General features: G+C 35.7%; 3 protein-coding genes across 7 annotated transcripts in view; 2 read left to right on the top strand and 1 right to left on the bottom strand.

Moving 5' to 3' along the window:
* Positions 1 to 2,097, top strand: part of LOC133881412 (glutathione S-transferase zeta class-like) — a 33,365-nt gene extending 31,268 nt beyond the window's left edge. For all 3 annotated transcript variants that reach the window (XM_062320348.1, XM_062320347.1, XM_062320349.1), the window contains exons 9-11: positions 268 to 327; positions 1,021 to 1,148; positions 1,582 to 2,097. In XM_062320348.1, the coding sequence (XP_062176332.1) occupies positions 268 to 327; positions 1,021 to 1,131 (171 nt within the window). In that variant the 3' untranslated portion in view covers positions 1,132 to 1,148; positions 1,582 to 2,097. The remainder of the gene's footprint in view (positions 1 to 267; positions 328 to 1,020; positions 1,149 to 1,581) is intronic.
* A 206-nt stretch (positions 2,098 to 2,303) lies between these two features.
* LOC133881409 (uncharacterized) lies at positions 2,304 to 5,830 on the bottom strand. Of its 2 annotated transcripts, none has more exons than XM_062320334.1 (5): positions 5,422 to 5,830; positions 5,160 to 5,338; positions 2,955 to 3,723; positions 2,778 to 2,869; positions 2,304 to 2,657 (listed from the first exon to the last, which is right to left on the bottom strand). In XM_062320334.1, the coding sequence occupies exons 1-5, from the start codon at positions 5,695 to 5,697 to the stop codon at positions 2,528 to 2,530; spliced, it is 1,446 nt and encodes a 481-aa protein (XP_062176318.1). In that variant the 5' UTR covers positions 5,698 to 5,830; the 3' UTR covers positions 2,304 to 2,527. The 2 variants fall into 2 exon arrangements, with proteins under 2 accessions (XP_062176318.1, XP_062176319.1); XM_062320335.1 differs by having other exon boundaries at positions 5,160 to 5,337; positions 5,571 to 5,830.
* A 2,326-nt stretch (positions 5,831 to 8,156) lies between these two features.
* LOC133881406 (leucine-rich repeat receptor protein kinase HPCA1-like) lies at positions 8,157 to 18,605 on the top strand. Of its 2 annotated transcripts, none has more exons than XM_062320327.1 (19): positions 8,157 to 8,356; positions 11,361 to 11,481; positions 11,564 to 11,635; positions 12,042 to 12,116; positions 12,211 to 12,282; positions 12,514 to 12,663; positions 12,766 to 12,840; positions 13,161 to 13,232; positions 13,335 to 13,406; positions 13,517 to 13,582; positions 13,779 to 13,853; positions 14,731 to 14,802; positions 14,954 to 15,091; positions 15,195 to 15,682; positions 15,849 to 16,001; positions 16,095 to 16,231; positions 16,542 to 16,761; positions 17,106 to 17,341; positions 17,903 to 18,605. In XM_062320327.1, exons 1-19 carry the CDS (start codon positions 8,275 to 8,277, stop codon positions 18,371 to 18,373), a joined length of 2,847 nt encoding a protein of 948 aa, XP_062176311.1. In that variant the 5' UTR covers positions 8,157 to 8,274; the 3' UTR covers positions 18,374 to 18,605. The 2 variants fall into 2 exon arrangements, with proteins under 2 accessions (XP_062176311.1, XP_062176310.1); XM_062320326.1 differs by having other exon boundaries at positions 15,837 to 16,001.
* Positions 18,606 to 19,091: the final 486 nt, after the last annotated feature.

Here is a 19,091-nt window from a genome sequence, read left to right as displayed (position 1 = left end):
CAATCTTTGGGACTGCAATCTGAAAACGGTTCTTCTCCCAAACCATGGATTCTGAGACATGAAGGCACCAAACTCAACTCTAAGCACAATTGTATACATATATACAATTGTGCTGATTCCAGTCTTATACTTTACATGCCTTAGGCACATTGCAGTATGCTAGAACTTCACTTTCTACTGTGCTGCAGTACAAGAGCTTGAGTGGAATTCGTTCATGAATTAAGGTATTTCTTAAAACATAATGTAATGCATTCTCTATTATTGCAGGCAGATTTGTTTCTAGCGCCTCAGCTTGATGCAGCAAGTAAAATGTTCAATGTTGACATGGTATTGCTCATTCTATAAGTTAATGTGGCAGCTACATGTGTAGGAAATATCTCTAATTTATATTAATGGGAAAAACAGTAGCAGTCTTACTAGACACAATATTTCTTCAGAAAAAGTGCAAAATAAATAAAAATGAAAAAGCAGCGGTTGATGGCTGACGTTTTCATTAAATGAATTAAATTTATCTGCAATCTGCTTTAATACGAACGTTTCCTTTGATCTGCTGTATGTACACTTTGTTGTAATAACAGTAGCTGCACTTTGTCATGGACCTAGAGTTTAGCCTTCATATATGAGGATAGTTTTTTTTCCTTTTAGGTTGTAAATGCTACTGGAACCTGGCCATCAAGAATTTGTGGAATTACAGTATTTGGAAAATTTTATGACCTTGTATATTCTTCTGCGGCCATTGTACACCTTGCTTCTGGTCTGAGATATTCCAACTTCTTCATCCACCAGCTAGAATTTTTGCTGCGGATATTTTTGGCTTCATTAGTTTTGTATTGCTTTCTCCTTTTGTTGCTTCTTTGATCCTGTTGTTTAATTATTAGAAGTAAGATTATGAAATTCTCTCTCTTTCTCTTTCACTCATGATAACAACTATATCCAGTAGTCCTGAAATCTAGGGTCTACAGTATTTCTGTAAGTGTTTGCTGACAGGTTTCCTTTTACTCTTTCAATTTTATTCTGCAGACCCAATTCCCTCTTTTATCCAGGTTGAATGAGGCATACAATGAGATACCAGCTTTTCAAGATGCTTTGGCAGAAAAGCAGCCAGAGGCTCCTTCTGCAAGCACTAGTTAAACGAATTGGTTAAGGAGGTGTGTAGAAACCTTGCTGAATCAGCAATTATTAGCCATTTCTTATCCATCAGGTGTCCAGTACATACATATACATTCCAGAAGATAGGACCAGCATATATATATATATATATATATATATATATATATATATATATATATATATATATATATATCTTTTCAATAAGCGTTTTGCTTAGTAAGTGCTGTTTAAAAAAGGGAAGATGAAAAAGTCTTTCTTGGATAGATTAGAAACCCAAGGTTTAAAGCTATAAAGCTAGACTCAAATTTTCCGATCATATGGGGTTCCATTTGTGCGACACTTTTTTCAATTTCTATTTTTTCATGGTTTTCTTTATGGTCGTTGGTCATATAAATTTGATTGAAATTGTCATTCTTGTTCATCTGAGACTATTTTTCTATCAAACTTACCCTTCCAATCTCAAAATTGCAGCATGAAGTGCCACGTGGTCAAGTTTCAAGAATTTCACAGGCCAACCATAAACTCTGTGCTAGTGGCAGTCAATTACTCACTTCGCCATATTGCAAATTTTATTGACATCTCATAAGATAGTATTATTTTTTTCTTGGGATGATGGAAGATTTCTTATTATCAGAAATCTGCATTAACAAGAAGTTGAGATGTAAATATTATGGCTTGGAGACGTACTAGTTGGCTATAGAGACAGACCGGTGACTTAAGAAGAAGTATCAAGGGAGCTATTTTACTTTCCACAACTATGAAGTAAATAATTAGGTTGCACACATGTATTTGAGAAAAGATGTTTTTAAGAGTAGTGAGCCAAACGTTTTGTGCTGTCAGACCCAAACGTGCAAGACAGCAACTACACTTTTTCTTTATTTATTTTTTCCTTTGTTACGGTCAGTGCGATACTGACTTGGGGGCAGTGGCGAATGGAATGTAGGCTTTCTCAGCTAATTTTGATTAACGTTCTAATGGCTTAAAGCTTACCTGGAATGCTGGCAGTGATGGTAGTTGGGCCAACTCACTTAGCTTGTCAATCTTATTTCATCCTAATGGTACGTACACTCTCAGCTAACTCAAGGATCAGTGGAACTCCTACTTGGGATGTAATATTGCAAGGTAGTTGGGCCTTTCCCTCCTTATTTACCAGAGAATAAAAATAAAAGAATTAAGGACCAGAAAGTCAAAACTGAGCAACTTACATGGAAACTTCATATTACACTACATCGCATGGGCATGATGTCACAAATTGTGTTCCAAATGGCAGACAAAGCCTCAAAATTGTTAAGCAGTTCAAGCAATTTTCAGCATGCCTGAAACACTAAAAATAATAAAAAGTGAATCACAGAACAGGGCAGCTAAACTAGCCTCTCACTTTTTTGTCATCCAAGCTAATGCTAGGCTTTCTCTGGAGTCATATTCTCTTCCTCTTGCTTTTACCTCTTGCGATTCTCATATTACTGGCAGTGATTAGGTGATAATCTGAGCATGGCATTTCGCTTAGCTTCCCAAATCTTTTCTCATAGAAGTGCCAGAGTTCAGACCTAATAGAAAACAGAAGAGATATTATGTAGTGAAACTAATTATGAAGGATTACAAAAGCATGATAGGAAAATATGAAGAAGCTATAGTCAATACGAAATTAGAGTTGTTGTATCATATACCAATATGCCAAGAACTGAAATGGTGCATACTTCCCATAGATATATTCAACATCTCTCTGCACTGTTTGAGAGTTGGATTTTCTTGCATGGACCTGCATTTTATTAAGGAATACTTCAATCATATCAGGCACATTTTCAATACTTCTGATAAAGCCAGAGGAAGAACCAAATGAATACCTGTCTTAAATGCCTGATAGTTTCAGAATCAGTTGGAATGACGTGGTAAAATCCCATGCACATAAGCACATTGGCACATGTAAAAGGACCAAATCCATCAATTCCCTTCAACTGGTCATCCAACATATTGTAGCTGGATAAGCTTGCTCCTTTACAGGCTTCTTCAAGTTGTGTTAGTTGAATTCTGCCTTCAACAATACCCTGAGCAAGTTTCAATATGCGGCTTGCTCTGTAGCCGAGATTGCAGCGTGTTCTCAGCAAACTTTCATCAAGGTTTGCTAGTTCTCTTGGGCTAGGAAAATTTCCTACCATACCATAGGCATCAGATTCTTGCCCTTCAAAACACTGAAGCACAGTGAGCAAACATGAGTCAGTCTTGTATAGTTCTCCAGTAGCCTGACAACTTTTGCAGTTTTGACATGAATCATCTTCTACATTAGTTGGAAGGACATTTGAGCTCAAGTTCTCAGCTTTAGTTTGGACAGAGTCTGTCCTGAAATAAGCATTTGCTCCCAACTCCGCTTCGGTCTCCGCAAGCTTTGTCAAATTTGTGGAAACTTTGGATGCCTTGAGCTTTGTCTTTGTCTCTTTTCCTACAGGTGTCTTCGGAACAAAGTCCTCATTCTCAGTTTTTGGGCTCTTAGAGTTGGTATTGCTAGCTTCAGTAACTGATCCTCCAGTTTCAGTGGAGGACATGCATGACGATCGACTCTGCAGTTCCAACTGAAGCTCACAAAGTGCTCTCGCCATGCTTAAGGTTCTGGACCACCTATTAAAGTTGTGAAGGTTATCATTAATTGGCTTTAGAAACATTAGTTTCCCTGCTTTCTGGAGTCAGTTCAGTTTGCAACGTTGAGTGAGGAAAAAAGTGTTTTTTCTTTTTTTTGACACATTCAACACTAGTTATACAAAATTGCTGACTTCTTTCCCACAGTATTTTGCACCCAATCCCATTGCATAACTCCTCCAACTCCAAGGGGAATGCCAATGGTCTTGTCTGGGTAAATAGAAGAGTTTTAACATCTACTGGAGAGGCAGTTGAAAAGATAATCATTAATCAGCAGATTTGGTTCCGGAAACTTTTGACTAGATCAGATAAATATTTAAAATGAGAGAGAAGTGGAGTCAAGGAAAAAGATATGGAAATTAGTTTACAATAGCAGCAGGATGCATTCTCTAAGAGATTACAAGGCTTTGAGACTTTGGGCCAATCACTTGAAGTGGACAATCACGATCATACATGAAGTGGACCGGCCAGAAAATGGCCGGTTTGACACAAACATATGTTTAAAATTCCGAGCAACCTTATCTCCAACCTTCTTCATATATGTGGTATAAAACATGCATCTCTGTTTTGGACGAGGATGGCCTACAATTAGGCTGCTGATTTTAACTGCTACTGGAGTCGGAGGAGATCGACATCTCCATTAATATGATGGATTGGCAGAGATTATGTGGTTGAAATTATCTTCAACCTTCTTTAATTATGTGGTATAAAACATCTCCAATTTGGATGAGGATGGCCTACAATTAGGCTATCTACCTATTTTATGAAGGACAGAAATTTCTTGTAAACCGGTTTGTACGTAGGAAATTTTATACGACCCACGTATAATATTGATATGTGTCTCTTGACATGTAAGAAGCACATATTGTTTTAATAGCATGTGTTTTTCACATATTTTTTTTAATAGCATTAATAAAAAAAAAATATATGCTTCTCACGTTTAAAGGACATGTCATTTTTATATGTGGTATGAAATTTCCTACAAGCTTGTTTTTAGGAAATTTATGTCCTTTTATGAATAGCAAATTAATTTCTGTATAACGTGTGAAGGGCCACGCATAGTAGTCTCAATTTTTTTTTTCTAAAATTCATCCGGATGAATTGTTCCTCATTACTCAAAACAGGTGCGAATAGATTTTTGCTAACCGCATCCGCATGTGCGGATAGTGGATAGCAGATAACGAAGGAGGATATTGCAACAAATTCAAAGATTGACGGGTGAAATTGAGAGTTTTTTAAATTTAGAGTAATTTCAAATTGAGTAAAAGTCAGCCGTTTTCATAAACTCCATCCTTTACAACAATTTAAAATCAAAACAAGAATTGAAGCACTTGACTTTGTAGCATTAGCAATAGCAGGTGGTATGGGAGAAGTGGTGAGAATGTATGAGAAGAGGAAGTTAAAAGTTAGGAGCTCACTGGCAGTTGCAGAGGAGAATGCACTTGACCATGTCCTCGAACAACGTAGGAGACCTGAACACCCTGCCAATGCCACCAAAGCTCCCATCCGTCTCTGCTCCATTGGTGCACATCTTTCGGAACTCTCTCGCAGCCCTCTCCTCGGTTTCCGACAGACGCAGCATTCGCGAAACCTGGGCCTATAAATTAATCTCAATTACAATAATACCCATTACCCACCCAGATGAATCAATCCAAACTAAGAATAGAGAATATAGAGTACCAGCAGTGATTGTCGATGAGTTGTGGAGAGGGAGTGGGTGCCGTAAATGCGGAGATGGAGAGAGTGAGGGTCCCAGTGGGGTTGGGAGACGCGGACAAGGACTGAGGTTTGGGGTTGGGAGTGGAGAAGACGGAGTGGGCGGAGAAGGGTCTTGGAGAGAGGGTCCCACTGGTTGGGTGCCATCATGAACAGCCCATGGCTACACACGGCCTTCTCCAGTTGGAAGGTCTCCGCTGCTTCCCCCAGTGGGAGGACCAAGTCTAACCCATCACTCATCTTTCTCAACGGACAGACTTTGTTGTGGCCTGTGGGAATGTCAAAGGGTAAACGGCAAACGTTGGCGCGTGCGCCCACCACTGACCTCCGGCTCCCCCGTCCTCAGTCACACAAAATTTTGATTATTTGGGCCCAGTGACGGAGCCAAGATTTTGGTTAAGGAGGGTCAAGATTAAAAATGAAGTTAAAGAAAATTTATTAAAAATATTTGTTAAATTTACATCGACACGATCTTGTTTAGAATTTGATTATAGCTCATCATTTTTGTTCTCCATAATCTCGTATAATTACAATTATATATTTTATATAATTAAAATATGCTAAAAAAACCATATATTCATAAACAATTAATTTATAAGAGCAATCTAAATATAAAAGCGTAATCAATGTAAAAGTTTGAATAAATAAAATAAATATCTGAAACTTTTCAAAAAGAAGAAATCAAAGGAAAAAAAAAAAAAGGAAGTAATTTATTTGAATTATTGGACGGCATGAAGAAGAAAAATTTGACGGAATGAAAGAACTACAATAAGAATAATAAGAATTTGATGGTCGTGCTATAAAAGATGAACTTGTTTTAGACTTCAGAAATTCTCAAAATTGCAATCGCAATCACAACTCAATGTCTTTGAATGTCCGTTTGAGTTTACGGTTTTAAAAAGGACGATTTAAAAATAGCGATTTTAACACGTGCAATTTAAAAATATAATTTTAAAAAACGCAATTAAGCGTTTGGTAAAATAGAGAACAAAATAGTGTGTTTAGTAAAACACCCTTAAAATTGCAAGTTAACTTTTAAAATAGTACGTTTTTAATATAAAAAAAATATTTCATTGTGTAAGATTTGAAAATGTAATTTTTTTTTACGTTTTCAAACTGTAATTATTTAAAAATTCACTCCTCACAATTTACTTTTCGCATTTTAGTTTGAAATTACACATTTTACCTGCAAAATACTCTCCGAGACAAACTATAAATTGCATCTTGCAATAGCAAATAGCAACTCAATGCCATGGCCCATGGTTTATTATGTACTTTAGTCTTCAGCTTTTTTTAAAATTTTTTTTTTACTTGAGTGGGTGAGTTTAGTGATTTACTGTAGTGTCTCGATCCCAATCAAATCTAGCGGTCAATTAGAGAGCCAAAAAAAGTAAATTGACACATGCCTTTACAACAACTGGCAGTCACTACAAAAACTGAGCGTTGGGCAACATTTGAAAGGCGTGGCTTTCTTTAAACACGCGCTTTCATCAACTAAACGGTGCGTTTTTTTAAAGTCATAAAAGTTCATCTTCCTCGTTCGTCTTCCTCGTCTATAACATCCAACCTAAAAACTGAGACTGTCAAAGAAAAAAATAAAAATGGCGGCGGGAGTCGTTTGCCCCTATTAGTGGCTGAGAGGCTGAGGGCAGTGCCCCTGGTGACTGGTTAGGGTGGGCAACCAAAATATTAGGAAGATTTCTACATGGTATAAGAGAAATTTTTGGAGGTTGAGGGGGGGCATTTGCCCCCTCTCGACCCCCCCTCCCTCCGCCCCTGATTTGGGCCAAGCCATCCTCTGATTCCTTTGACACGGTGGTCCGCGTGGGACCCATGTATATATACATGACGTGGCAGACGTTGTTGGAATAATGAATGCTTTATTTTTCTCCTGCATGAAAAGAAAAAAGAAAGAAAAATGGCAAGTGGTCAGAGATGGACTGAGAGCCGAGAGGCACGGCTATCTACTCGATCACGAGCAGTAATTGGGGACTCCTTGCCGGCCCCTTTTCTCCTTTTTTTTAATAAACAAAACAATTATATTCAAAAAGTGATTTTTTTATTGTTTTAATTTTTTTTTCAATAAAATTGATTTATTTATTAAAAAAGAGAAAGGGGCTGGCAAGGTCCCCCAATCACTGCTCATCTACTCCCACTCCAACATTTGCTAATTTTTAGATGCCGGCCTTTTCTTCTTCATTTTTCCTTCTCTCCTCCTCCCTACGCTTCTTCAAAAAAAAAAAAAAAAAAAAATTTAACTTCAAAATATTTTTAATTTTTTTTTTAACTTTTTATATCACATCAACACTTTTTTATTACTTTTTAAATAAAAAATTCACTACAATATAATTTTTTTTTTTTTTTTTCACTTTTCTATATAAATTATTTCAACTTTTTATCATATCAATTTTATTTTTCAATTATTAAAAAGAAAAAACCCAAGGGAAGGGAGGAGAAGGGTTTTCAAACGGACCATAATTGAAACAAGTAAACAACCCTTGACGCTTGTAGAGGACGCACAACTTGCTATTGTTATCATCATCACAGCTACGTACTGGCCTACTTTCACATGTACTTATCATCCTTAATTGCCATGGCAGTGACTAAGGGTCGATCTCAACTGTCAACCCATATGATAAACAACTCGCTTTGTTTGAATCTTTCTTCGGGAACGACTTTTTCTGACCATACTCTTTGTATAGGTTGCTCAAGCCAATGTTATTAGGTGGCTTTCATCTAAAACTTCGATCTCCAGCATTTCCAACGTAACTAAATTACCTGAATTCTGAGATTTGGAAGCATTTTGTTCGTTGAGAGATGGGTCAAAGGACGCAGCTGATTCTGCTGCTGCTGCTTTTCATCCCATATTTCGTTATGGAAAGTACAGCCAGTGATGACTGTGAGTTTCTTTTGTTTGTTTGTTAATCAAGTTTTTATGTGACTTACAGACTTCTAATATCCCGTTCTTTAAGTTTGTTGCTGAAGACTTCATTTATCTCCTTTATTATTCAAACTATCTTATAACCCGCTCTAAGTGCGGGCTTTTTTTATTATAATTTATTCAAAAAGTCGTTAAAAGATTATTAGTAATTAATTTTCTTTTCTCACTTATTTAACTAATTGCTACCAAATATATATAATTGTTTATAACAAGAGTTTTTACTCAATGCTATAAACGCACAAATTAAATAAAATTTAAAATTCATAAAGTTTAAATCCTTATAAATTGAAACATGTCAAATAATTATTTTCATAGATGCAGTTTAAAACGAAATGAATTATGTTTGTATACGAACATAAAAAATTTGGTTGCATGATATTTCTATTCTTTAAAAAAAAAAAGAAAGAAAAAGAAAAACAGTGACAAAAATATTGAGAACCCAAAAACACAAACACGACATGAATGAAAATATATGATAATATAAAATTCCATAAAAAAAAGAACTATAAAAAGAAATCATAGATTCATAATCCATTATAAAACCTTGAAAGCTAATGTTAGCTATCAATTAAGAATGTAAACAATGTGCATTACCACCAAAAAAAAAAAGTCATATCTCGTACCAAAATCAATGATAAGAAACTCTTTTTCATTTCTCTGAATTCAATGTAAAATTTACAAAATGAAAATAAGCCATTTGAATATTAAAAAAAAAAAAAAGAATAGAAATGGTTGTACAAAAAAAGAATAGAAATGATTTCGAAACACTAAAGAAATAATTAAACATTGAACTTCATATAAGAGGATTTATTTGATTGCAAAAAAAAAAAAAAAAAAAAAAAAAAGAAAAGAAAAGAAAAGAAAGAAAGATAGCAAGTCAAGTACCCAGCTTTGCCAGATTCATATCAAAAGAGTTGAATAACATCTATACAAAAGTGAACCGCTTTCTTTTCCTGAAGATCGTTGAAGAGGAACTAAGTGAGTAGAGCTTCTCAGGGTTATACAAATCTCTATTTGTCAAACCATAACCAAGTAAGTAAAGCCAAAAGTAGTAAAGTACAACATATCAATAAGTAAAACACCTCAGAAGAACATGAGTCTGATCTATGAATTATCCTAGCAGCATATGCTGATAAAGCTGAAAGAAATAAACTTCAAGTGCAATGTACTTTGTATAAACACAATCACCAACATCTAAAGTACCAGTTTTCAAATCCAACAATTTATTTTATCTTAAGTAAAATTACATTAGAAAATTTGAATGGGCGTGAGAAAGATGCTAAAACTTAAACCCAAGACTACACATGCCTATAAAAAATTTCACCAAATTGGGGCAAAAAAAAAAAAAAACTAGTAGTAGAGAGAGGAGAAGAATATACATACCGAAAGCCCAAATTAGTGTTAAAAATTGTCCCCTTTCAATTTTGCAGTAAGGACAAAAATAAAAAAACAGAGAAAAACTAAGAAACAGAGAAATACGAAAACCAGACACAGAGAGAAAGAGCGTGCATTAGAGAAAGAAAGGAAAATAGAAGAAAGAAGAACAACGCCGACTCTCTATATTGTGAGGCTTAAGGCAAAAGTTTAAAATGATGCCTTTTTATATTTAAATATTAAATAGATATTTCAACTAAAAAGTAACAATTCGATTTATAAATTAAAATAATTCTTAAATGTATTTATTAAATAATAAAATCACATGTTATCCATAAGGAGAGAATCAAAATATTGTATTGGATTAATTAAAAAGAAATATTAGGTTATACATAAAGTACTTTCAAGTTTATTTTTTATTTGTTGGTTAACGGCATATTGTACAAAATCAAAATCAAATACAAAATTAATCTAATATTTCAATAAAAAATAAATTACAATTCAGACAAATTGTACTTATTAACCAAATTCTTGGATGCACGCAATACAAAATAAACAGAGAGAAGGTAGCCAGTCGAGTGTGTTTTTTTTTTTTTTCTCAGATATGCTGATTGTTCTAAACAACCTAAAGAACAAATATCAAATAAATAGAGTGAAAAAAATTAAAGAAAAAAAAAATGTATTTAGTTGGAATAAGTGAAACATGATGCAGAATGTCTAATTAACCTTTAGGTAGCACATGGATTGATCTCCCTACTTGAACAAAATATAAATATATAAAATGGACGTTTAGTTATATTTTTTGCTTGATTTTACAAATGAAATAGAATTCAAAACAATACGAATTAATAATTAATTGAGCATAAAATTCCTTTTTACACATACATATCAATATATTTAACAATGTTGGTTAAGTATTAGAAACGGGCCGAATATTTATATGGACTTAACGGTAAGGGTGGATGTTATGTGTTTTTACGTTTTGGGCATAATGTATAACAATGGCAATGGAATCAATGGATTTGGTAACGGATGGTCAATCTATATGTTGGACCGCAATAGCCAAGAATTTGGATCCTCTCCATTTCTCTGCATTTAGTTATAAATCAGGAATATAGATGCCTTTCCATATTTTTATAAAATGATGTCTTTGAAAATGTGAAAAGACATCTATATGATATATAGATGTCTATATGACGCTAGCGTTGTCAAGTCAGATTCAAGTTACATAGCCCACTGGATAGGGAAATGATAAATATATATACATGTGTATATGTACATATATTGTTTCTTTTGTGGCTTTGGTACTTTTAAAGTTAATTGGCACACTTGGAACTGGGAAATACTTGGTCAATCCCGATAAGAGGATCAGCTCTTGAATGGTAATTTCCTTTTGTTACCTGGGTTGCTGAAATAACAGTACAGTGCATCAAGTCCTGAAAATTGCTTTCCCTCAGTTGGATAAAGCTAGTTGTAATCCTTCCCTCAGTTTATGTACATATTCAGTATAATACTTGTATGGTTCTGCATGACTTTTTTTTTTTTTGGTGATTGAATCATGAAAACTATCTTATAATTTCTGATGCAGATAATGGCCTACTTTCTGTAAAGGATGAATTGATGAACACACCACCAAATTGGGTACGTCCTGACCCTTGTGGTAGCAAATGGGATGGGATTGTATGCAACAATTCACGGGTGACCTCCTTGTAAGTTTCACCCTTTAACGCTTTTGGAAGGCTGTAACTTATGTCCAATTTTTTTGTGTTAACGTGCTGCTTTTTATTTCAGACAATTACAGAGCATGAATTTGTCAGGCAGGCTATCTCGCGAAATCGAGTCGTTGTCTGAGTTGCAGATTTTGTAGGTCTTCTATTTTTACTTAGCCAGTTCTGTTAGTCATAGACTCATAGACTCATAATAATTCATTTACAACTTTTCTTGAGTGACAGTCAACTACCATCATTTTTCTTACACTTCCATGTTCATATATGTTAAGATTCAGTGCTTCATATGTGAGACAGCACATTCCTCATGCCTGGGTCCCTTTATCTCTCTGAGACTTGCGTCTCTGGCACCAACCATTTCAGGGGATTGCAATCATGAGAGTAGGGATTATCATCATGAGAGTAGTGTCTAAGAAATTGTATTTTATTTCATGTCATCTATTAGATTAAATTGATGTCTATTTTCTGCTGCAGTATTTGCTTGTTGCTTATTCAATTAGTAGTCTGTAATTTGTTTTCTGATTGTCAGCTTTTTCATATAGGGACCTGTCTTACAACAAGTACTTAACAGGACCACTTCCACCTTCAATTGGGAGTTTAAAGAAGCTAGTTACCTTGTAAGGAAATGTTGATTGCTGTCAGAGTCTTAGCCGATAATCAACTTGCGTGTAAACATCCTTTTTAATTAAGCTGTTTCTTTTTGCATAGCAGAAACCTGATTGGTTGTGGGTTCTCTGGATCTATTCCAGACACAATAGGAAATCTACAGCAGCTAACCACTCTGTAAGGCTTTTAACTTTGTATTCGTTTTTTTGTTTTTCAGTGTAGCATCAAATACACATGAAATTACTTATGGATCTTAACTTATCTTTCATTTAGTACACTGTGATTTTCTGGATGAAGGGTCTGTCTTCACATGCTGTAAATCTTGCATTTGGTGGTATTTTAGTGCAGTTTCATTTCTGGGCCAACTTACACTGAATTCCATAACTCATCTTTTGCTATCAATTGCAGATCTCTGACTAATAATAGCTTTAGTGGACCAATTCCGGCCTCTATTGGTATTCTTTCCAATCTTTATTGGCTGGACCTAGCCGTAAACCAGCTTAATGGACCTATACCAGTCTCTCCTGGTCTTGATAACCTACTTCATGCAAAGCACTTGTATGTCAAGTTTATGTAATTTCAAGATGATTATATTGTTTCTCCTAGTGTCTTTGTTTTCTCCAATTAATAGCCATCTATGATTCTTTATGTTATATACAGTCATCTCGAAAGCAACAAATTCTCTGGCGAAATTCCTCCTCAACTTTTCAGCTCAAATATGATTCTGTTACACTTGTAAGTTTCGTGAGACTGTTTATTGTCTAAAACTTGAAGGTATGGCTAGGTGGCAAGCTTTCACGTCTTCATATTAGTAATGTTTGAAATACAGGCCTAATAGTCTCCCTTTGTTGCGCTTTTTCCTTCTTCTTTTTTTTTTTTTGGGGTATCGCCTCTGCAATTGTTTTTCCTGTTTTTTGTCTCTAATGTCAAATATCAGGATAATGTCTTGGATATGGAATCCAAGGAATGGAAATGTTTTATTATTCTCAATTGGTATAGCAAGATACTGTCAATTTACTCATTACTTTCCATCCACTCATATATTTCTCTGGCAGGATTCTTAACGGCAATAATCTCAGTGGCAGTATCCCTGAAACCATTGGAAGTGTGCAGACTTTGGAGGTGATGTGAGTATCTAGCTCAGATACTCAAGTGAATTCTGTCCTATACTATAGATGGCTGTGAAATTTTGACAAGTTATTGTGCTAAATATCTTGTTTTGGCTACAGACGCTTTGATAGGAATTCACTAAGTGGGACTCTGCCTTCGAACCTCAGCAATCTTGTTTACCTTAACGAGCTGTAAGCAGAAAATATGGACAAACCAAATGCAGCATTTATACTTGTTTGACGATTATCATCTTGTTTGGGAATTTTCATTTACTAAAAGAGCTTCTGATATTCTGTTTCAGGTACTTGTCCAACAATAAGTTCACTGGTTCTATTCCCAACCTTACTGGCTTGAGCCTCACCTATGTGTAAGTCGAAACAGTTTTACTGAGGCTACAAATTGATTTGTGGTGCAAGGGTAGCTAAGCATTCTCAGACCATCATAAATGGATGATCAGTTGATCATCTTTCCTCACACGTTTACTATTTGTCACAGCCTTATTTCTATCGTAACTATAGTTAGTAATCTTGCAATGTTTTCTTTGACTGAAATGTGATCTGCAGGGATATGAGCAACAATAGTTTCACTGTTTCCGATATGCCTCCATGGTTTTCAACCTTACAGTCTTTGGCGACATTGTAAGTTTTGCTCTTCTCTTTCTCCATGTCCCTTCCCCCTTCTCTCCCAACAACATAGGCATACTGCCAAAGAAAAGAATTGAAAGAATTTAAAAGAAGACGGTTTATATCCAATAGCGTTATTAGAAAAATTTGGGTTCCTGTAGATTTCTCTCACAATTTTATCTATATTTTGTTAATCCTCCTTGTTTAAGTGTGCTTGACTCCTAATGTTTCTCCTTGCCACATGCAGTCTTTAGTCTTCGCTACACTTGTATGGACCAACCCACACAACCTAGTTCACTTTGGGCTCATCTTCAGCTATTGCTAATTTCTGGCAGGTTAATTCATTTTGATTTTAGCATATCTCATATCCTCTCATAATTCTCAACATACCCAGTACTATAGTCACCAACTTGATTCACTGATATGTTCCTTGCCTCCGTGCACCATTGTAGTATAAAGGATCATTTTCATAATAGTCTTCTTCTGGATTTCTCACTGGGTTTGGTATCTGTGTTAATACCTTCCCAGACAAGGCTCCTTGCTCCCACTTCATCCATCTATCTTTTGAATCTTTGGCAACAACCTCTAGAATCTTCCCTATAATAGATCATTGAACTGACATATTCAGCTCGTTCTGTTAGTATCTTCTCAATGTAAGTAGTATATATTATTCTGATATTAGGTTTCTTTCACACTTTATAAGTACAGTTTACATTGAAAAGTTGCATCTCTCCATTATAAGCCCTTCCCATTCTGGCTTGGGTATGTGCTGAATGGGCTGTGAAACTGGTGGTGCTCTTCTCTCTCTCTGGCTTTCATGTGTGTATGAATGCATTCGGGATTTTTGTCAAACAGGGAGAAGATTTAACCTCTAAATGTCTTATTGGTGCAGAGTGATGGAAAACACACAACTTCAAGGACCTGTTCCTAGTTCCATATTCAGCCTTCCCAATTTACAGACTGTGTGAGTATCAGCTTGATCTCAAGCAGATTTCAATGTGATAGAGAAAATCCAAATGGAACGAGCATGGGTTCGAACACCATGAAATCTAGTTATATAAATATATACATATATAGGGTGATAATGATGTGAATGTTCTGACATGTGGGGACAGGACACTAAGGAACAACAATCTCAGTGGCACCTTAGATATTGGTACCAGCTATAGCAGCAAACTGCAACTTGTTGATTTGCAGAACAATTCTATTGTGCACGAAGTATACTCAGCTGGCGGATACAACAAGAACTTGATGTAAGCCATATTAGTTATCTTGGTCATTTCATTTGCAGTGTCCAAGAACTGACCATTTGATTTCTTGTCACACTATTGGACTAATTTTCCAAAATCACTGCAGACTTGTGCATAACCCAATTTGTAACCCACCAGATGCCACAAAGAGTTACTGTGCGGTTTCTCAATCGAATACACCCCCATACTCCACGCCATCAAATCATAGCTGTCCGCCTGCTCAATGCACTTCGGATCAGATTTCCAGCCCCAACTGTCAATGTGCGTATGCATACAGCGGAACTCTAGTCTTCAGAGCTCCTAACTTTTTAGACTTGGGGATCTCAAGTTACTACCTAGAACTTCAGAGCACTCTCATGCAACGTTTTAAGGATTGTAGTCTTCCTGTGGATTCAGTTTCCTTGCGTAATCCAATCAAAGACTCATCAACTATGAACCTGAACCTGAGCCTAGACGTCTTCCCATCTGGCCAAGATCATTTCAATCGAACTGAAATTTTAAATATTGGGTCTCTATTTAGTAGCCACACTTTTACGCCTCCAACAGGTTTTGGATCCTACTATTTTTTGGCTAATCCATATGGGTACTATGCAGGTAACTTGGAATTTCACAGTTTCAATAAAAAGTAATACTCCATATTTGCTGTCTTATTCTGATGCATCTCTAAAAATAATAATTGTCACAATGTTAGCTTGATCCGATTATGACCTATCTCTCTCTCCCCCTCTCCCTTCTTTGCATGGTTTAGGAATATCTACAGAATCAAAAAAGTCTTTGAGCATAGGAGTTATAATTGGAGCGGTAGCTGGTTTCACCATCCTGCTGCTACTATTAGTCCTTGCTGGGGTTTATGTTTATGCTCTCCGTCAAAAACGAAGAGCAGAAAGTGCTTCTGGGCAATTAAATCCTTTTGGTAAGAAATTTATGATCTAAACTTGGCATTTCAGAGTTGTTAGTATGGAATTGTAAGGGTATATATATTCGTTTTCATGCCATACAAATGCAGCACACTGGGATCCAAATAACGGCAGTGGTGGCATTCCTCAGTTAAAAGGGGCTAGATCTTTTTCTTTTGAAGAGCTGAAGAAGTACACCAACAAGTTTTCTGAAGCAAATTCTATTGGATCTGGGGGATATGGAAAGGTTTAATTTTGACTCTCTTGCAACAATATTGATTCTTTCCTAATTTTGTGAGAATATACTAGAAGATTCTTCAAGCTCTATAAAAAGAACATTTCTAATCTATCCAATTTTAATTGTTTTCTTGCACTTCAAATCCTCAATTTCCTTCCAAAATTGTTCTTTTATTCTTCCCCCATAAATTTCTTGTTAACAAAAGCTTCTTAAGCTTCTCTCAATAGTTATAAACTGTTCCTGTCGCTAAATATTTACTAAATGTACTTATCAAAAAAATATTTACTAAATGTCTAATCTGTCGTCAACTTTTTTACAGGTTTATCGGGGGATTCTTCCTGCTGGTCAACTGATTGCCATCAAACGAGCTCATACAGAATCTATGCAGGGTGGGGTTGAGTTCAAAACTGAGATTGAACTTCTATCAAGGGTTCATCATAAGAATCTTGTCAGTCTTGTTGGTTTTTGTTTCGATCAGGGTGAACAGATGCTGGTATATGAGTATGTTCCAAATGGTACTCTTATGGATGGCCTTTCAGGTACTTCCATTCTATTCTTGACCTTCTTTTCTTTTATCTAATTGAATTCTTGTATCTGTTGACACTTTAGGTGTAGTACTTTATTAATAATATTGTGGAACTCCTCAGTTTATTAGCATTATATTGTTCACTAATTAAGGAACTGAGAAGAAGACAATATATCTTGTTTCTACAGTAAGAATCAATAAAATCTTCATAGTTTAATGCTTCTCTCACCTGTGCCCCTTGAAAAAATATACATCCTGAACTCATATTGCTCTCTCCAGACAATGTAAATTAGCCTGGTAAACAGTCCTCATATAATTTTTCCTAAAAGTTTAATGACATAGCTGTTGCTTATGCAGGGAAGTCAGGAATCCGGTTGGATTGGATAAGAAGACTAAAAGTTGCCCTTGGTGCAGCCAGAGGTCTGGCGTATCTTCATGAACTTGCCAACCCACCTATTATACACAGGGACATCAAATCAACCAACATTTTACTGGATGAGCGCTTAAATGCAAAAGTTGCTGATTTTGGTCTTTCTAAGCTTATGGGTGATGCCGAAAGTGGCCATGTCACTACTCAAGTTAAAGGGACAATGGTTAGTCGAAAATCCCATAAACCTATACTCTAGTAAAATTAATGCCCTTTAAAAAGAAAAAAAATGATGAGGAAACAAAAAGTAATTGAGGATTGCTGTCGTTTATAATGTTAAACTAATTTAGCCAAAAATCGGCGTCCTCAACCATGAGATTTTCAATGACATGGTATATAAGCAGTAGGAGCTGGTTTAGGCAGAAAATTGCCTTACAATGTAGTAACGGAAGAAGCAGATCAGGGTTTAGGCAGAAAATTGTCCCATTGTCGGGTATTTAAAGCAAATACAAAAAAATTGACAATGTTTGAACCTGTTACTGGATTGTGCCTTTTTCTTCCTAGGCAGTTTGCTTACCAGATCCTGTTGGGCCATAAGGTCACATGTATCCGCGTGTAGAATCTAAATTTTCTTAACGAACAAATACATATGATTCCCTCTGACCAGGGGAATCTAAACTTTAACAACTTGTTAAAGCCATGTGTTTTTACATCTTGAGTTGATTTAGAATTCCACCGCATTGCATCAAAATCAAGCAGTGTGAACTGATTTTCTTTAATTGTGTAGGGCTACTTGGATCCCGAATATTACACGACCCAACAGTTGACTGAAAAGAGTGATGTATATGGCTTTGGAGTGGTACTGCTGGAGCTGATAACTGCAAGAATGCCAATTGAACGGGGGAAGTATATTGTCATGGTGGTACAGACAGCAATGGATAGGACGAAAGTATTATACAACCTTCATGAGATTCTTGACCCAGCCATTGGTTTGCAGACATCACTGAAAGGATTAGAGAAGTTCGTAGACCTGGCAATGCGTTGTGTTGAAGAATCAGGAGCTAACAGGCCTACAATGGGTATGGTGGTGAAAGAGATTGAGAACATTATGGAGCTAGCTGGTTTGAACCCCAATGCTGAATCCGCAACCACTTCAGAGAGTTACGATATAAATAAGGAGAATTCCCACCATCCTTACAGCAATGAGGGCTTTGAGTACAGTGGGGTTTATCCAACTTCAAAGATAGAGCCTCAGTGATTATCCTTTTGCATTTTCATGAAGAGCTTGGTACTGCTAGTTTGGATTGGATTGAAGATGTTGTGATGCTTGTTTCATATGACAAAAAACCAGAATCACAATTGAAATGTTTTTTTATTTTTTTATTTTTTCTGTGGGGGAAATTTCTAAACTGTGAATATTCATCAGAATGTTCATGATGTATTCCTTTTGTTAGATTGTAGATAATTCAGGAATGATACTTATGTGACAATCTATAGTTCCTATAAGTAATGAGGGACAACAGGTTAAACCCAAAACCCATCATGAATTGATAAAACTGGCAACCTGCTAAGTAACAAATATTTGTGATTGAGAACAATGATCGTAGTGGCAGAATTTTTTTCTTTTTCTTACTTCTTAACAAAATTCCTTCTATTTTTGTGTTTATTGTACCTGCAGAAGTCTACCTATTATGACAGGTTCCTAGAAAGTTATTTTACTCTTTGGCTAGAAAAGAAAAGAAAAGAAAATAAGAAATAGACGAAGAAAATACCAAATAAACAAAAGTGTTATGCGTTAGTGTATGGACTCATGTGCCTTCTAATTTAGGAAAATATCACTTTATATTGATTGGACAGTCATAAAATTCAAGTGTATAATAACTCAGTTGTTTCAGATGTTGTTTTATATCATATAATGACATAATATGGTCCTTAAATCACGTTTATTTGTAACCTCAATCACATTATGCAGTAAC

This window comes from Alnus glutinosa, chromosome 11 (genome assembly GCF_958979055.1).
Source record: "Alnus glutinosa chromosome 11, dhAlnGlut1.1, whole genome shotgun sequence".
Lineage (NCBI taxonomy): Eukaryota > Viridiplantae > Streptophyta > Magnoliopsida > Fagales > Betulaceae > Alnus > Alnus glutinosa.
Note: the sequence above shows the minus strand (reverse complement) of the source record. Positions and strands in the feature narration are given on the sequence as shown.